The following is a 19,156-nucleotide window of genomic DNA, read 5'->3' as shown; positions in this document are numbered from 1 at the left end:
CCGATCATATTAACAGGATTAGAAAAACTCCATCAAATATGCCTCATTATTTAGGTGTTCATATTCAAAACGAACTAATTTCCCTTCTGGGAGAGAAAATAAGACATGAAATTATATCTATGTTAAAAGCTAGTAAATATTTTTCTATTATTTTAGATTCGACTCCTGATGTAAGTCACAAAGACCAACTTACTGTTGTAGTAAGGTTTGTTTTATTAAATAATAAATCAAAGCAAATAGAAATTAGGGAGCATTTTTTGGGATTCATTTCAATATCAGATTCGACAGGACAAGGCTTAACCAATGTTTTATTGGATTTTTTGGAGACTCACAACTAGGGATTGCAGTCTAGCAATGTTTTGAATCCAGCTGGATTTTTGCTGGATTGAAATCATTCCAGCTGGATCCAGCGCGGATCCAGCGTGGATGTATTTTTGGTGCAATAAAGTGTTATCTGTCTATCTATCTATCCTTCAATTTATGTTTTTTTAATGAAATAAAACATTTTTTAAAAATACTTAAAAAGCTTTTATTATTTAGATTGGTCACCATAAATCAGTAAAACTTCTTACACATTTAGGTAGTAAACTTAACTTTGGTTCGGTTTAACATTCGAGATAGAGATAATTAACTTTAAATGTTTAGTTATATTATAATTATAATGTAATCTTTAAGTTAAATAATAGCAAAGGTAATTCTACTGATTAATTTATATTAATATATTATAATAATGTAAAGACGGATAATCAGTGGCTTAGTGGCTATCAGTCTTACCAGTTTTCATATATAGGCTCTACATATTAGTTTGTAGTTATTTATAGGTATATAAAACTATGTACTGAAAGTAGAATAAGTTAAATAAGCTACACCTTTATCAATCCAGCAAAATTTAATAAAATAATAACGTTTTCAATCGTTTTTAACGATCTTCCTCGGTTACAAAAAAATAGAACATTAAATATAGAACATAAAATGTGTTCGGAATAAATATGAAAATTAACGGAAAACGCCCAAACGGACAAAATATAGATAAATAAACAAAATAAATGGCGGAAAAAATATATACAGGGTGTTTTTTTTAAACTGACGGTACTCAGAGACATCTGTAGAGCAATCTAGCAGCCGGACTGTCGCCAAATTTGGGAGAGTGAGTAAGGATGACATGGAAAAGAGATTCCGCGAAGAAAAAAGTAGTACCTAAATTCGCCGGTAGAGGAGGATTTGGCGCTGTTGTAGAGAAAAAGCTACCAGCACTTCACCGAAGAAAGGGTCATCAGTCGCTTTTTTCCACTTGCATGGGCCGCCTCGCTCCCCGGATTTAACCCCATGTTACTTTTTCCTGTGGGGTTACTTAAAGTCCAAGGTCTATCTTGGTAGTGTCCCAAACTTGATGACTTTGAAGGTCAACATTTCTCGAACTGTGATGAACATTCCTGCGGACATGTTACGTTCGGCCATAGAGAACACGGTGTTCAGGGTGCAATGAGTTGTCCAGCAGGACGGTGATCACATTGAAGAAGGGAGAAAGTTATTTGCTGATTAATTAAACTTTCGTTATTACACTGAAACCTCTGTCTGATTATTCATTCGTGTATTTGTTAATTGCAGCTGGATTTTATGCAGATTCTTAGCTGTTTTGCTACAACAGCGCCAAATCCACCCCTACCGGAAAATTTGGGTACTACTTTTTTCTTCGCGGAATCTCTTTCCCATGTCGTCCTTAGTCACTCTTCCAAATTTGGCGACAGTGCGGCTGTTAGATTGCTCTACAGATGTCTCTGAATACCGTCAGTTTAAAAAAATACACCCTGTATATAAGATCCAATGAAACCAGCATTGTCCGTTAATAACATTAGTTAAAGTAAAAGGATCTCCACATGGTAGACAATGAGTCCGCATCTCTATGGTTTATACAGTCAGTTGTCATGTGCGCCTTGCAGATTTCCAATCTCTCAAGATGTTTGACCGTTTGCCTATTCGTCGTCGTTTTTATAATTGCCGCTTGATCCCATTGGACGTTAACATCCTTCTCTCTTGCGTATGATGGCAGCGCATTGTTGTCAAGGTTCTTACTGATTGTATATTTGTGCTCTTGAGCCTTTGTTTTAAACTGCGCATCGTTGCACCCACATAAACAAGCTTGGAATTGAAACGTTGGTTGTGTAAAGGCACCGAATATATACCCGTTGTTGAATTCCGATCCTCTTTCTTTTTATCGTTTCTTAAAAGTTTGAAAACAGTGGGATTACGTCGGTATACAATACGAAAATTATTATACCTGGCAGTACATCTATGTATCTTGTTTAAAAATGGAATGTAATTAAGCACTATTCTTTTTATATTTATTCGAAACACATTTTATGTTCTATAGTTAATGTTGTATTTTTTTGTAACTGAGGAAGATCGTTAAAAGCGATTGAATACGTTATTATTTTATTAAATTTTGTTGGATTGATTAAGGTATAGTTTATTTATAAGTAATTTAATTATTAGTGTTAGTAAAGTAGTGAGTAAGTAATTAGTAGCAGTCTAGTAGTTAGCAAAGCGGCAACGCGACGACGTAGACTTTTGCGCAATTATTTAGAAAGTTAATTGAGTATTTGCGGATCCAGCAGGCCGAAGAATGCGCTGGATCCAGCTGGATTGCTGGATGAGGGATCCAGCAATTGCAATCCCTACTCACAACATTTGTTTAGGAGATTTAAGGGGACAAGGTTACGATAATGGTGCGAATATGAAGGGTCGCAATAATGGTTTACAAAAAAAAATTCTTGAATTAAACCCTAGAGCTTTTTACGTGCCTTGTGCGGCCCATAGCTTAAATTTAGTTGTTAATGACGCTGCAAAAGCGTCTTTAGAAATTACAAATTTCTTTGCTATTGTGCAGGAACTTTACGTTTTTTTTTCTGCATCGACTAAACGTTGGCAAGTTTTAAAAGATGAAATCCCAACTTTATCATTAAAACCTTTTTCTAGTACTAGATGGGAAAGTAGAATAGATGCTTTGAAAGTTCTTAGATACAATTTGGCAAAAATATATGACGCTTTATTTGCACTTTATTCTGATAATAGCAGAGACCCTGAAACCAGAAATATGGCAAATTCATTACTCTTAAAAATCAAGTCGTTTAAATTTATTTGTTCTATTATTACATGGAATATTGTGTTAACAAAAATTAATATTGCAAGTAAAGTGATGCAGGAGTCAGATTCTACACTACCTAATATCGTTTTAATCTTGGAGCAGACGAAAACTTATTTATCTAATATTAGATCAAATGAAGGTTTTAATGATATTTTAGAAGAGGCCAAAAAAATTGCCGATGATATCGACTGTGACCCTTCGTTTCCTCCGATTAATATTGTGAGACCCCGAACAAAAAAGCGATTATTTGATTACGAGTGTGAAGACCCGGCTGACCAATTCAAAATTAATTTTTACTTTGTAATATTGGACACCGCATTATCAAAATTGGAAGAAAGGTTCGAGCAAATAAAGCAGCATGATACATTGTCTAATTTTCTTAACAACCTATATAATTTCCTTCAAATGGATAAATCAATTAGATTTGCAAAATGTAAAGCTCTAGAGAAAAGTTTATGTGATCCATGTAAAAATCAAAAAGATATTTTAGCTCAAGATTTATATGATGAAATTGACAATGTTGCACCCTATATTTCCTCTGAAATGAACGCATTGAATGTTATTAACTACCTATTCACAAATAACCTCATCTATCTATTTCCAAATTTAGTAATTTCTATACGAATTTTCTTAACATTACCTGTCACAGTAGCTAGTGGAGAAAGAAGCTTTTCCAAACTTAAAATAATAAAAAATTATCTACGATCCACAATGGGGCAAGAAAGGCTTTCAGACTTATCCATTATTAGTATTGAAAAAGAGCTGTCAGAAAATATAGATGTGTCTAACATTGTTAAGACATTTGCATTAAAAAAGGCTAGAAAAGCAAACTTTACTGTATAACTTATTAGTAGAAATAGTAGATATGTTAGCATCCTTGCCTGTATGTATGAATTATGTATTTATTTCTTTATTACATTACAAATAAGTTGTAACATTATATTCTATTAAATAAACTGTGTATATTTGTACAATTTTTTTAACTTAAATTTACTTTATCTTTTTTATTTGTAAATTTTTAACAACTTTGGGGGAAGGGGCGGCAAAATTATTCTCGCACCCGGGCGGCAGATACCCTAGGAACGGCCCTGAGTTTACCTTAATTATAATAGAACGTTTGACTGAATATTCGACATATTCAATTGAATATGTATATTTAGTATATTCACACATACTGAATATACAAAATAGCGTTGTCAGAATGAATTAAATCCTAATAAATTACCTTTTTCTCATTTTCTCGTCTTTACAGTCTCAGTTTTATTTCCGCATTCCTTTAATTCTTGTTACCCATTTTCTCATTTTCATACATTAATAAATGGGCTAATTAAAAGTATTTTTTTCATTATGAAACTTCTTATTCAGATAACAACATTCATTGCACCAACAAAAACTATTATACTATAGTCCTATTTGAAACAAACGGCATAATTCTCAGCATATGCTTATTTAAGAAAATAATTTTGAATACAGTATTTTATCTATTATTATATACAGAATTACCTATTAAGAATGCCTCAATTCGTTCTTAATCCTAAGATTATCTAATAACATTACAAGGCCCAGTGGCCAGGTAGATAAAACTCTAGTAGTGAGTGCTGAGTTCTGTCTGAGCAAGGCACCAATAATTTTTATTTTCATTATTTACAGATTAATTTCTCTTAATATCATCATTATTTTAATATATAAATGAAATATATTTACCCAAAACTTTTTTAAACATAAGTATAACTTTATTTTATCGTTACGAAATTAGATCAAAAGCATTCATGTTTATCTGAATATAATGTGCTGTATATTAATACACGTTGATAAAATTTATATACTGTATAATAAATAAAACATTAGAGCTTTCAACAACTCACAGAATTTTATAGAAAAATAAGACTTTATATAGAGAATAAAATAAAGAAGAAGCTGATTTGTGTAATTTTAGATTTTCAATATAAAAAATTATTATAAACCAATCAGATAATAAAGTAAAGAGAACTTAGATTATGTACCAAATTTTATACAGCAAATTAGATTAAAATGTCTAGTAAACTTTTGCGAAACGAAGAAGCAATAAGGTGAAAAAGGAAGGAATAAAACTAAATATAGCACAGCATTATGTAAAATTAAAATTATTTTGAATAATCGAATTAAAACAGACTACGACACATGCTTCAGCTGTTAATAAAATGTTAGTTCCGACTTGTTTCTTGTTTGCATTGTACCGAAGTGGATTTGTATCCATAGTCGATATTAGTAACTTTTCTTCTGTGATTCTTCGAGTGTTTTCGTATCAGTTGGTCTGTATTCTTGAGCTTTGGAAGAGTGAGATAAGCCCAGCTTTCCTCGATAGTTTTGCCTATCGCTAACTATATGCTAATTAAGTCTATCCTTTATGACTGAATAGAAATTGGAATGGAATCTCGTCAGAACTCTCTGTTCTGTCGTTGAACTTATCGCTGTTTGAAATCTCTAGCAGAGATTTAACTCGTTTCCTTTTTTTCTATCGGAAGATAAGAAGGGGATCATAATCACCATATAAACAGAAGAAAATATTAGAAATTCTATAATTATTTTAAGAATTGATGCACGCAATATGATGCGAATAGAATATTATAAATCTTTTGATAAAAATACACAAGAAACGTTATCAAAATTATGCTGACCCAAGACTGTTTTTAGTAGAAATAAAATCAATTATTTTCTCTCGTATCCGGATAAGTGATTAACTTAGAAACGATATTCTGTTTGAACAGTACAGTCAACTACATATTCTTGTGAATTTTTCCGTTAAGAATTCTTGCTTGAAAACTATTGTTAATATTCATTGAGTTTCAGTAATTTAATAAACTGTTGTGATAATTCTGCAAATGTGCTCTATTAGCATATTGTTTGTATTAGACATAAGTTATTTCTAAGACTTTAAACAATGAAGATGAATTAATAAAAATGGATAAACATCTTAGAACAAAATATATTGTAGTCTTAATATTGGCTCACATCATTTGCCATGAAGTTAATCAATAAAAGTTAAAATGGAACCAAGAGATTAAGAAACTTCGTTTCCGAAACACGTTCGACGTTTGATATTCTTCACCCATTTGACACTAATGATTTTTTGGTCGAGTTTCTTAGATTATTTCCTATTATTTTCAAGGATAAAACATGTTTTTCAGAAGCTTTACTTTTGAAATTTCTATTTCTATTGTAAATATATATATATATATATATATATATATATATATATATATTTATAATAATAAAATACTTTTTGAAATATTTATTTTATTGTTTGTTTATTAATTTTGAATTTATTAATATATTTATCCTTTATGCTTAAAAGGTAAATTCGAATGTATCCAATTTATTTATTTTTAATATATATATATATATATTTTCATTTATTTTATTCAATAAAAATACTTTTACAGAATAAAATAATTAAAAAATACAGTTGGGAATATTGAAATTTTCTGTTGTAGTTTATAAACGAGAATTAAAAATTCTAAATTATAAAAATAAAATTGAACTGGATGATTAGAGATTAAATTTAATTGTTTGTAATTTAATATAGAATATTTTAATTAAAAATTTTGGATAATTTCTAAGGATGATTAATTGTTTTAATAGGTTCATATTAATTTTAAAAATTATAGAAGAATTTTTGTTTACATTGAAATATTTCTCAATTTCTTCAAAAGAGGGCAACACCTCTCCGGGTCGTTTGACATGAAAACGTATAAACGTGTACACGAAAACTGATGAAATTCGGTAAAGTTTACAGAAAATTATCAGTAAATTTTCAAACTTACAGAATTAATACTTTGTGAAAATTCGATAATTACAATTTTGACGTATTAAACATTATTACACGAAAGTTTTTAACGTGAATGTTTGTATATTTATGATAAAGAAAACGGTTTTGTGTTATGCTTAATTCGAATCCATCTCAAATTTGTTTGTATAAAAATATTCGTATAATAATGTAATTGATTTCATTTGTTTAATTTATGTATCCTTTGTGAGTTTATGGATTATTGTATATTAGGAGGAGTGAAGCATAGCTTTTCTTTAAAAACAACTAATAAAATATAAGTTTAAAAATAAAAATAAAAATCTAATGTCTTTAGGAACTGCTAAAGGCAATAGTTAATCCTATAAAACTCTTTCCATACGCGCTATCATTCTCCTATTAATGAACCTACCTTAATCGTACTTGTATGTTAACTTCTTACAGTTACATTAAAATAATTGATGGCTGACATACTGTTATTTGCATAAAAATTTAAAAATCCTTTTAAACTATTTGTATTATTTAATTAATTTGCTCAACAGCTTGTTGTATCAGACATATCGTAACAATAGAACGGGTTTAAAAATTTAAAATTTAAATTGCATTCTATCCCAACACATTCTTTACGTTCTGGGTACTTAACTGAAGAAAGCCTAATTACTTTAAGAACGAAAGGGCTTTTTTTTAATTAACATTTTATTCTTTATTTAACGCCGAGAGTGACTTTTTATTAACTAGTTTTTACAGTAGATATACCCGCAGTTTGTTATAATCGATTACACGAAAGTAACACATCTATCACATTGTATGCGAAGGTAATCAGTTTTCAGCAAGATAAATTACAATATATATTAAATATTTATTTATGGATAATTTTCTAGAAGGTGATTCTTAAATTTTATGGCATATCAACTAGACTAGAAATTCTTAATGATTTTTCTATGACAGAAAAGGTAAGAATCTCTGATCCTTTATATGTATTAAAATTATGGTATTATTTATAAATAGGCTATAATAAAAATCAATACCGTGTAAATAAACAATTACATATGATATTTAATTAATTTATTAATTTTTTCAGTTGCTAATAATAAAATTATATCATTAAAATAATGTATTTTGTTTTACCTTCCATTAATATTATCTTTATATTGTATATTCTTATGTTGATTCTTGCAGAATAATTTTTGTCTTGCGGAATTTTTTCATATTTTTAGTCTTTAACTCTATTCTAAAAACAATAACTCACTTTGTTATTGAATAAATATAAAGCAGAGAGAGAGAGAGAGAGAGGTGATATCCGAGTCACAAGTAAATATGTTCTCGTCCCTTCCCGAAAACCATCAAAATACATAAATAAAATCTATTTTATTCAAGTGTATTGCTAAATCACTATTTCAATTAAATATGCTTTAATTTTGCATCATATTTTTTTTAATATAAAATACATTTTCAGGTCCTGAGGTTCGGGAGTCCAATCAAATGATCCCGCATCCTCATCTTGAGTCTGAAAAGTAAAGGATAATTGAGCATATAACAAACTCTATTTTTCAAGCTTTTAATGTATTTTAAGTATAATTTTAATACTAAAAAGAAAAAAAAGCACGATTACTTTAATATGAAATACTTTAAATTCTATTAATAATCGGTCTACTGCGTAATTCTCGATAATTAAATGTTACTTTAATTAAATTATGATGTAAAGAATGAGGAATAATTTCCAGAGGTCACATTATCATTACTTAAGCTATTGTAAAATTTTAGAAATTAATTGAATACCTTAATGTTTTAAATGAAAATTGAGTAATATACGGTAATTCCTTACTTCCAGTCAAACAATTTCATTCTTTGATAATGTAACTATTTATAATAATAATAATACGATAAAACTCATTAATTTCTCGTTAACTATGTAATAAATCTTTAATTTATATTAATGGCTGTCGTTTATTGTTTATTTGCGGCCGTAAAGATTATACGAAATAATTGTAAAGTATTCATTTACTAAAAATATTGTAGTTTAATGTATAAATCAAATCAAATAAATCTTCATTGTGGGATAACTTACATCGAAATTTGAAGTTTTATTTAAATTATTTTAAAATATTATTAATTAATTAATTAAATGTACCAAAACTTGCATAAAAATTCCGAGATTTTAAGTGAAATCATTGAGATGTAGACTTAAATATGTAAGTTATATTAAGATTTTACCCATAAAATTAGGATTTACTGTATAGGTTCTAAGTATTGTACCTAGAACTTATCCAGTAAATTATACAATTTTTTTTTTTTTTTGTTTACAATGTCGATAATTGGATTACAGTTAAATTATTTACTTGCCTTTTTTAAAAATATATTTTTAATTTGATGCTCATATGATAGAGTCAAAATATACCTCTCATTACACAGTAATTAACTGTAAAATTCAAATGAAATTCGTTAGTAAAGTGTACAAATTACCTGATTCGATTTAGGTAATTTACGTTCGAAAACTCTTCACAACTTAAAACGAAAAGTTAACGATATGTTTGGCCATTAAGCATGTTCAGCGCTTACATTAATGCTCTGGACGATGTATTTTAATGTACGAGTAAATTTAATTGGTGAAAATCATTAAACAGGTGAAGAATTTGAACGTATCTTTAGTAGAAAGTTGCGACTCTAGTGATTTTTTTATAATTTAAGGTTTGTTATTACCTCTTATCTAGGGCTGGACTCTTCCCCGTCCACTAAATCACGATACATGTAAAAATATGAGGTCCTAATCTATAGACTCACAACTAGAGGCCCTAAGCTGCATTTTTCTCTTATGAGAAAATCCGATTCTGCTTCTATCGTCATTAAGAAAAATCACAAAGAAGCTCAATATTTTTATTAAATTTTTATACTTTTTGATACGTATTGTTTACATTTATGAATTTGAAAGAACGTTAAAGAATTAGGATTTGGTACAGGCATTTAATGATAAAATGATTTTTCATAAATGTATATATTAATTTTAAAATTTGCGGTAATTAGAAACTTTTTATTAATTAATTAATGGAAATTTTCATCCTATCTGCTCAGTATCCTACTGGGACTTTCTCTCCTCTTTCTTATCTTCTTTCTAATCTCCTCACTCTTCTTTTCTTCAATCTAAACCCTTCGGTAGGCTCTAACCCCTAATAATAATAATAACAATGGAAATATTTCCAATAAAATACATTCGTTGCAGTTTTTATAAGGAACATCTCTGAAGAAATATAGTGGTATAAATAGTCGTTGGAGGAATGAACAGATTCACTCGACATGTTCAAATGATATTGAATTTAATATGATCACGTTTCGCAAATATTTTTATTAAATATCAAATTCCCAACTCTGAAAAGTTGTTTGAAGCCAGAATTCAATAATGAAGGGTATCGAAAACGATGAGCATTCAAAACATCTCATCTTTTCTTAATGATCCACTGTGTCAACATCAGTAAAAAAATAATTTATTGAAAAAAGTACTTGATACATTAATTATACTCTTATCGATTTTCTAGAATGTTAAGAAATTCTCCTTTTTTTAAAAAATATTCATAACATTTTTCTTTCTGGGTGTAATTCTTTTCTAGTGAGAAGCTTCTTCTTCAGTGTCCATAACTTGACTTTTTTTCATCTCCTCTTACACTTTTCGTATTGCTATACCCTTCCATATATTTTTAATTTTGTCTCTTTGTTATTTTTGTCTTGATTCTTTATCCCACGTTATTTCTGCTTGACTTTCAACTGCATACTTCTATCAAAATAACATAACAGTAGTAGTAACGTTAATATATTTTCCTGATAGCCCATTTCCTTCAGTTTTCTTACAATTTTGTGTAAGTAATAAGGCTTTTGCTTGATGTTTTTTTCTGATATTTTTCTTTACGTTCACTTCTACAAGCAGAAAATAGGCATGCTTTTTAATACAAAATATAAGTAAAGATTTTTCTCTTCACGTGCACTTCTATCACTTGTTATTTTGAGTTTTAAGGCTCGAAATGAAGAAATAACGAAGAGGAAAATATTTAAAAATTATTATTACTAAATTCATTATATAATTAATAATAATTATAATTTATACGGTTGATTATTTTCATTAAAAATATTTAAATATAGATGTTAAATTAAATTTTTAGAATTTTTCTGATAATAGATGGCGCTGCGTTGAAATTTAATTCTGATAAAATTATTATTATTTTTTTATTTTTAATTTTCGAAAATTCCATATTATTATATTACTAACTTTTATATACGTAATTTACTTTTCATATTTTAAATTTAATTTATTTCAGAAGCTAAACAAATCAATATCCACTGACAGGTGATCGCTTGCCATCACGTCTTTAGTGTATTGAGGGAATGCCCATCAAACTTTGCAGTTAGCATTCACGAGAGGTTCTATCTTTGTCGATAGAATATCCACTGGTTCAAAAGTAGACCGCGCGTGCCGAGTATAAAATCTTCTACTGCACACGTTCCGAAGTTTTCATAGGGAGTTTACTATGTAAATCTGCATGGAATTTACAAGGGAAGCGATCACGTTCACGACAGAGAAGATCATTCGGGATCCGTTTAAATCTACAAGCAGAAAAGCGCGCAGGCGAGTATTTTGTACCGTTGTAACCATAGCAACGGTAGGGAGGACCCCGAGTTGCATAGTCGTTAGTTTAGGAGAGTGTAAGGAGATCGTAGCACCTGGACTATGAGTCATCGGCAAATAAATGGCGATCGATCCGTCCGCGTAGCAAAGTCCACTCACAACCGTGCATTGTGCTTGCAATGAAATGTAACTGGGTTTTATTACGTTTCTCTCCACCGTCATGTTTGTTAAGATAAGTTAAATAGCTGTGAATATTTAAGCAAGCATTTCTCTCCTTGTAAAAAATAAATAAATAAATTACCGTAGTAGTAATTTCGATCCAATTTAATCCAAAATTTAATGATTAACTTACACTAAAGTAACGTTTGTATTATTTTAGCCACGTGATGAAATATTTTGCTCTCCCTCTTCACCTGCACGCGCCTCCTCCTTGCTTAAAAAAAATCCCTTCCCTTTCTTCTTAAAAAAAAGTAACGTTAAAATAAAGCTAATAAGCAACATTGGAAGCAATAAAAAAAAGAAAAGACTCTTCCAGTAAATGCAATGTAGTGAGTAGTTCATGTTCCAGATCTTTTACTAAAACCACAAAGCTACGAAGAAAATAAATTAGATTAAGGAGCACAATTACGTTTCGCTATAAAGGAGAGTTTTCTGATATGTGAAGAAAGGAAATGGGTTGTTTGGATGTCAGACATTTCAGAAATCTCATTTCCAGTATCACGTCTCCGAGCAACTCTTGATTGAGATAAATCTCTCGATACAAACAAACTCGTTGCCAAGTAGAAATACCTAAGGCCAAGGAGAAATTCGTTGCCACTTAATAGAAAAGGGAAGTATGTATAATTTTTATTATTATTATTATTATTTTTATGTTGGCATCTCTTTGGCGAGAACGTTTTAATTAATAAAAATGAATTAAAGCAATTATCGTAGATAAGAACGAATTTCACTTTATCATCTCGCTAATGAGACGTGGAGGAAATCGAAGTGGTTTTGAAAATCGCAAACAGTTTAAAATGCTCCTCGGAAAAATAATTGAGAATAATAGAGCAGTGGTGGAAAAGTTTCCGTATTAGCGTGAGGACACGGTGGAAAATGGCTCAGCTGTCAATATGAAAAATATCCTCTCTTCTTCGAAACCATTAAGTATACCATTAAGAGCCTCCACTGCCATGTTGCTGCGGGTCTCTGCTTATGTAAGAATCCAATTTTACTGGACTGGAGACATAGTTAAAGGTAACAATTGTCGAAAATAAGTTTCGAATGCATTTAAATGGCTCATTGAAGAGTAGGAAGAAGAGATAAGTCGAGTTGTAACATTTTTTTTTTTTTCCTTCCTTACTTATTTAAAAATTTAATAAAAATATAATCAACTTATTTATTCTATTATTTTCTATCTAACAGAGCGGTTTAATGCCTATTATCGCAAAAATTCTTTTCGCTAATAGCATCGTCTATAGAAATCGTTTATTCGTGTGTTAAACACGAATTATCCTCTAGATCGTGACAATTCTGTGATAAAATGGTACAGAAAATTTCTAAAGAGCTTACACTGGATATTAACGTAATTAAAGTTCTACTCATGCTTATGTTGGGTTTTGCTTTTCCATGTGGCAGCAATTATGAATTTGCTGATGGATATCTTCCGAAAGATTAATTTTACAAATGGATCTTAAACAATGAAGCACTGCTTCTATTGTTATACATTTTTTTCCCCTTCTATAAATAATTTAATTGATCTTTATATCGATATATATTCTCTGCTGAATTTTTTTCCCGAGAAATTTCCGAAATTGATTATGATAAATTAAACTATAAACATTTATAGAAGCATGTTTTTCATCTTTTTTTTCCTACTCTTTCCACTCCTTTAACATTACCTCTCTACAAATGCGCTTTACAAATAGTCTGTCAACCCATTCACACCTGTAATATAATTTATAAACTCTTAAAAATCTCACTAACCTCATATAAAATATTTATAAACTTTCAGCTATTTAAAATTTATGAGGTAGTAAAATCAATCAAGATCACTTTAGAGAGGAAAAATTGCCAAATATCATATGGTGGTGGCTAGAAAAAAATTGAAAGAACCTCTTATATTAATTACAGAAACAACCTTGAAAAGTGTCTATTATGTGTTCAAGATATTTTTTGATTTATCTTTCTATTAAATTGTTATCAATGTTGGCTAATTAAACGCTCATCTCGAGTTCTTATAAATTAATATCCAATAATAAACATTTGTAAAATTAATCCCATGTCGCAAATTAAACTTATGACTAGAATATTAAAGCATAAAAATTATTAATTACGTTTATTCGACCTTTCTTTTTTTTTGGAAATTATTATATTTTAATTATATTTAAATCTTATAAGTTGTTAAGTATGAATGTATAATTTGTAAGAAGAATGAGAAATTTCGTAACAGAACATAAATCATATTTAATTCCCTGAAGCATGAGTCATTTCGGTTTTGGACCATTAATAACTTTTTTGGATCTGTCCATAAATCACATCTGTTGGACACGAACGAATTTTTGGATAATTCAAATTTTATGTAGTAAAGTAGGATACAAAATGACATTAGTATTTTAAATAAGACTTTTTTCTATGAAAATTTAATGATAAGCAGATGTTTATCACTGATTAAGAAAGGGGCTACTGTACCTCAAAAAGAGACTGGGAAAAGTCAAACACGCAATCTCTAATGAGGGCAAGGGTTGCAGCTGTCTTATCTCTAGAAAAATAAAGAGAAGGGCACAAGCTCTTGATGGATCAGTGAAAAGATAGAGAAAAATTCCATCGTATCTTCTCTACTAATTTACGACTACAGAATCAGGTTTTAGAGCTAACCTTGTCAATCACGGCTTTGCATCTGGGAAGCACATCACGCATAACCAAGAAGGAAAAATGCTCATAGACTCGAAGATAGATAAACTCGGATCTCGTCTTTTTAAAGACCTGTTAATGAAAGCTTTATAAAAGATTACTAGCATTTATTTGTCTGCTTAACTTTTATAGTTTCCCAATTTAATGAAGATAGACATAAAAACAAATACTCAACATCGAATGTCTTAGCTCTGAGCAGCATCTTCTTCTTCTTCTTCTTTAATCATTCACAGCGTGTAGTGGAATTATCTGGAAAGGTTTTTCTAATTTGTACGTAAAACTTCTAAATAATAGCTAACTATTTTAATCTTCCTTCTTCAAAATTACCGTGATTTTTGTAGAAAAATACCTCCGAGCAAATTCCTTCTCGTTTAATCCATTATGCAATAGGCGACGGTCGATGCAAAGCATGAATTAACACGACAACTACAGACGGTGAATTATGACCACACATATATATATATATATACATATTTTTTTCTAGACTAATTAATAGCCTATACTGAAGTACAAATATAAAAAAAAACAATTTATTCATTTCATTTTACTAATTTATTATACTCTTCACGCTACCTTACCTTTTCTATATTATTATATTAACCCAAAGACGAAATTGTTTCTCGACTTGCTTTTTCTATCTGTTCTATAGAGAAAGTATAATTATATGAAGACATTGAGATAAAAAAAAGAAGATACACTTCTTTAGGAACTCTAACATTACCTACCGCCGTCACAGTTAACACGTGTCTCTTGGCATCCCTCCATCTTACTTTAGGAGAGTGTTTCTGCCAAAAACCAATTTTTGCTGGAAACCATGCATTCTCATATAGTGTACATCTCCGAGAGGAGGGATAAGAAGTAATGCAACTCAAGCAATTTTCTTTTATAGCTCGGGGAGATGCAAAGCATTCCATTATTCATCTACAATTTTATCATTTATCAAAATGGACAAAGAGCCGATATCTTCTTTTTCTTGTGCGTGTCAATTTGATACCAATAGATCGGTAATAGGATATTTTAAATGCATTTGCGGATATATGACAGAAATTAATCATCTAATGCTAATAAATTATAAAGGAAAACTCGTGACAAATGCGCGGAGGAACCCTCTAAGATATTCTTTGTCCTCACGTTGATCACTTAATCGTATTTTAACGATTATACGAGCGGTAAAATTGGAAAATTTAGTTATTTTTTTTAAACGTTTATATATCATTAAATTTCTATATTTAAATGATAAAACTAAAAATAAAGAGGATATTAGGAAGAGCATCATCTTTCTAAAGTTATTAACGACGAAGCTCTCTTATAAAATCGAAACTTTTTAATGATTTAAAAATCATTTTCAATGAATAAATTCTCTATTTTTATGCAAAATTTATATCTACACACGAGTTTTTCTTTATTCATAACATTTTCTTTTCAATCCGAAAATAAATTTTAAGTGGAATGTACAAGCTTGGACAGTTTTTCAATTAAAAAGTCTGCGTTAATAGACGAGCCGAGTCGAAAATTAAATTTAAGAATATTTTAGCAAAGTAATATATTGACAAAAGAAAATTAAAATAATGGAAAAAAAAATGTAAGGTAATAATTTAGGAAGTGGGAGAAGAAAGTAAAACCAAAAAATAAAAAAAAATGCATGATTTACAGCAATGTCGACGGCTTAAAAAATCTAGAAAATGAGAAAAATTTTAAGATTTATCATTTTTTTATCCTTGGTAATATAATTAATAATTTATTTTTTTCCCCTCTCCCTTCACCTCAGCAACAAATATGCAAAAAGTATGCATTTTTTTTCAGCCAGTAGATAATTTTATCCTCTCCATATCCACTTTTTCATACGAAAAGGTGGACAGATACGAAATTCCATTTCAAAAACAGAACAAAAAGTCTGATAACAAAGCCACCCAAACACCACCCAAGGTGAAGTGTTGACATTATGTCATGTTCCCTCTTAATACCACCCTCGGTGACGTTTTGTGATAAGCTCACTTGTATATTTAGTATAAATATTGAATGACATACAATAACTGAAGAGAAATATTATGATATATCTTAGAAAAAAGATAAGAGAAATTCTTCTGAAAGAGAAGAAGAGGAAGAAGGGAAAAAAAAAGTTAAAAAAAAAATCGATTGAAGTGCACTGAAGTGTAGTTTCTTGACAAAATGACAAGATCAGCTGCTGTTTTCTCTCTTTTTTTACATATTAGATAATCCGAGTAAATATTAAGAAAAATATGAAAAAAATAAAAAGAAGATTCGATGTTTTACGAGTCGGAGGATGCTTCATGACTCGAAAATTTCTAAATCTGTCGGAATGTTCGGGTTTAACGACGTAAAGAAATTTCTGGATGGAGTAAAGGTCACATTGTCAATTTGTCTTCGGTCTCTGTTGTGGTAGCGGGTCGAATGTCAAAGCAGATAAGAAATACAAATACTAAAGTATATGCACGTTGAATAAAAAATACACTATTTTTATTCTGTTATCAAAAAAACCGATGAGTTGGACCAGAAAAAAAGAAGTCAAATCGAATAAAACACGTTGAATCGAACCGAATCTAATTACGTTGAATGATTATTTTTGCATTATGCAGTTTATTATAATGATAATAATTAAATTTAGCGAATTTATGAAGCGATATTTTCATATTATCTAATATATAATCATGAATAATTTCGATCTTTATCGACACATTGAACGATTGTTATCTGACTTATGCAATGCATAATTATAAAACGATTATAAATAATTAATAGATTTTTATAAAAGAAAGTTTATAAAGTTAATTTTACATCTAAATATTAAAGAAATGGATTTATAATTTTATCGTCTTTTCTTTCACTGTAGTAAACTCTACTTAGACACTAATATATACTTTAGTTGCACTACTTTAATAAAGATTTATGATGATTTCTTCTTCCAGTAAAAATCGATAATTAAAACATGAAGCATTAATATGCAGAAGGGGATGTACGGTAATGCCTCTTTCCTCTCCAAACTGCAAACCTGCTGAATATTCTTCCATGTTTAAATAAGTTTGCTACCATCATTGCTTATTCGATAAATAGTATAACAGATTTTTGGATAGACCATGAAGTTGGGTAAATTATTGCAAATTCTAATTTATCCGTGATCTCGTGTCCCACCCACATTATAAATTTAAAATATTCTACAACCTGTCTGAAAGTCAGATAAATTCGTTCAGGAGTCATCATTAATCATGTTATATCGAAACAACAAATTACTGTGACGTTCTGACGACAATTTTCTATTCCTGGCACGGATATTTTACTGTAGTTTGCTTCAAAGTTAGCTCTTCTTCTTTCTTAACTTGGTAATTTTAGTAATAAATCTTCAATTCGAAATTAGATTTCCAAGATGAAAGATGAAAGACTGGTTTTCATTCATGTACGAGAGAGTTTATTGTCCGGACGAGAGAAGCAGAGATTAATGAATGAATCAGTTATTGGGTGTATATTACTCATTTCAGTTGGTCTGAATATTGTAAAGTTTGATATTCCTGACGTGCGGAGCCGGATTTAGACTTCTAGTGACCATAAACTACAACATACGAGAGGCCCTTCACTGGCGCCTTATCTTACGAGCAAAATAAAAGGCAATTGTCTGGGGCCCCACTAACAGGGGACCCAAACTAATTTTTTATAAGAAAATGTTTCTTCTTCCGAAAGAAACATGTCTGAAGTCAACACTGTACTGTACTGTACGTGGAGGTCCCCTAATTCAAATTCTTCTGGACCCCAAGATTCTATAACTCGTTACTGGGACCTTCCTCCTTCACTATGTATAAACTGTTTTTAATAAACGAGGCCCTAATATATAGCTTACTTAGCTTATACAATACGTCTCTGTTGCTATGTATTTCAGGGATATAAAGAGCTGAATGTCATAAAAATTATGTATAATTTTATTTATATTTTTATCTTATTTATAAATTTAATAAACTTAAAATATTATTCGTTCATTTATGATTTTACTAATATATAATTATTGATAAAAATATAAGTAACAATATTTTATATTATTATTTTTTTTTTAAGTCTCAGAATTATAATTTTAACAAAAAATAATTAATTATCTTCGCCCATTTCTACTGCAAATACGGACATTAATGTGATTAGCATGTTTTCGATTATATATAATCAGCATCTTGTCGAGGGACGTCCCTGCATCCTGCTTCAAATTGAACTTGAAGCTGTCAGATTGATAGTGGATGATGGTGATGGTGATGATATCCTAAATTACATCCTCAAAATATTATATTCTTCTGACAACTGATTTGCAGAGTAAGTGAACCAAAAATGTTGCATTATTAAGTAGGCAATTCACAGTTATCTTGTAATATAAGAGTGTGTAAAAGAGTAATACTCGTATTTCCTTCTCGACACCCGTAGAAAAAGTAAGAAAATTATAAAATAATAAATATAATTTTAAAATGAGTCAAAATTATTTCAGTTTTATATTTATTCTAGTTTTACTTAAGTATTTTTCAAAGAAATATACGTAATATTTAATTGTATTATTCTGTAAAAAGGGGGGAAAACAGCGAATAATTAAGTTCTATCGCACGTAAAATATAATATTAAATCACTAAACAGTGAATAAATTAATTATAATAATGCTTTGTTTTAAATAAATGTATTTTTAATCCAAAACTTAAGTGTAAAGAAAACGTAGGCAGAAAGAGAAAAGATTTAGAAA

General features: G+C 29.5%; 1 protein-coding gene across 1 annotated transcript; it reads left to right on the top strand.

Moving 5' to 3' along the window:
- Positions 1-2,623: 2,623 nt before the first annotated feature.
- LOC136984769 (zinc finger MYM-type protein 1-like) lies at positions 2,624-3,988 on the top strand. The gene has a single exon (XM_067281895.1). It carries the CDS (start codon positions 2,624-2,626, stop codon positions 3,986-3,988), a length of 1,365 nt encoding a protein of 454 aa, XP_067137996.1.
- Positions 3,989-19,156: the final 15,168 nt, after the last annotated feature.

This window comes from Centruroides vittatus, unplaced genomic scaffold (genome assembly GCF_030686945.1).
Source record: "Centruroides vittatus isolate TY-2023 unplaced genomic scaffold, ASM3068694v2 contig_927, whole genome shotgun sequence".
Classification (NCBI taxonomy): Eukaryota; Metazoa; Arthropoda; class Arachnida; order Scorpiones; family Buthidae; genus Centruroides; species Centruroides vittatus.
This window is presented reverse-complemented; position numbering and strand designations above follow the sequence as displayed.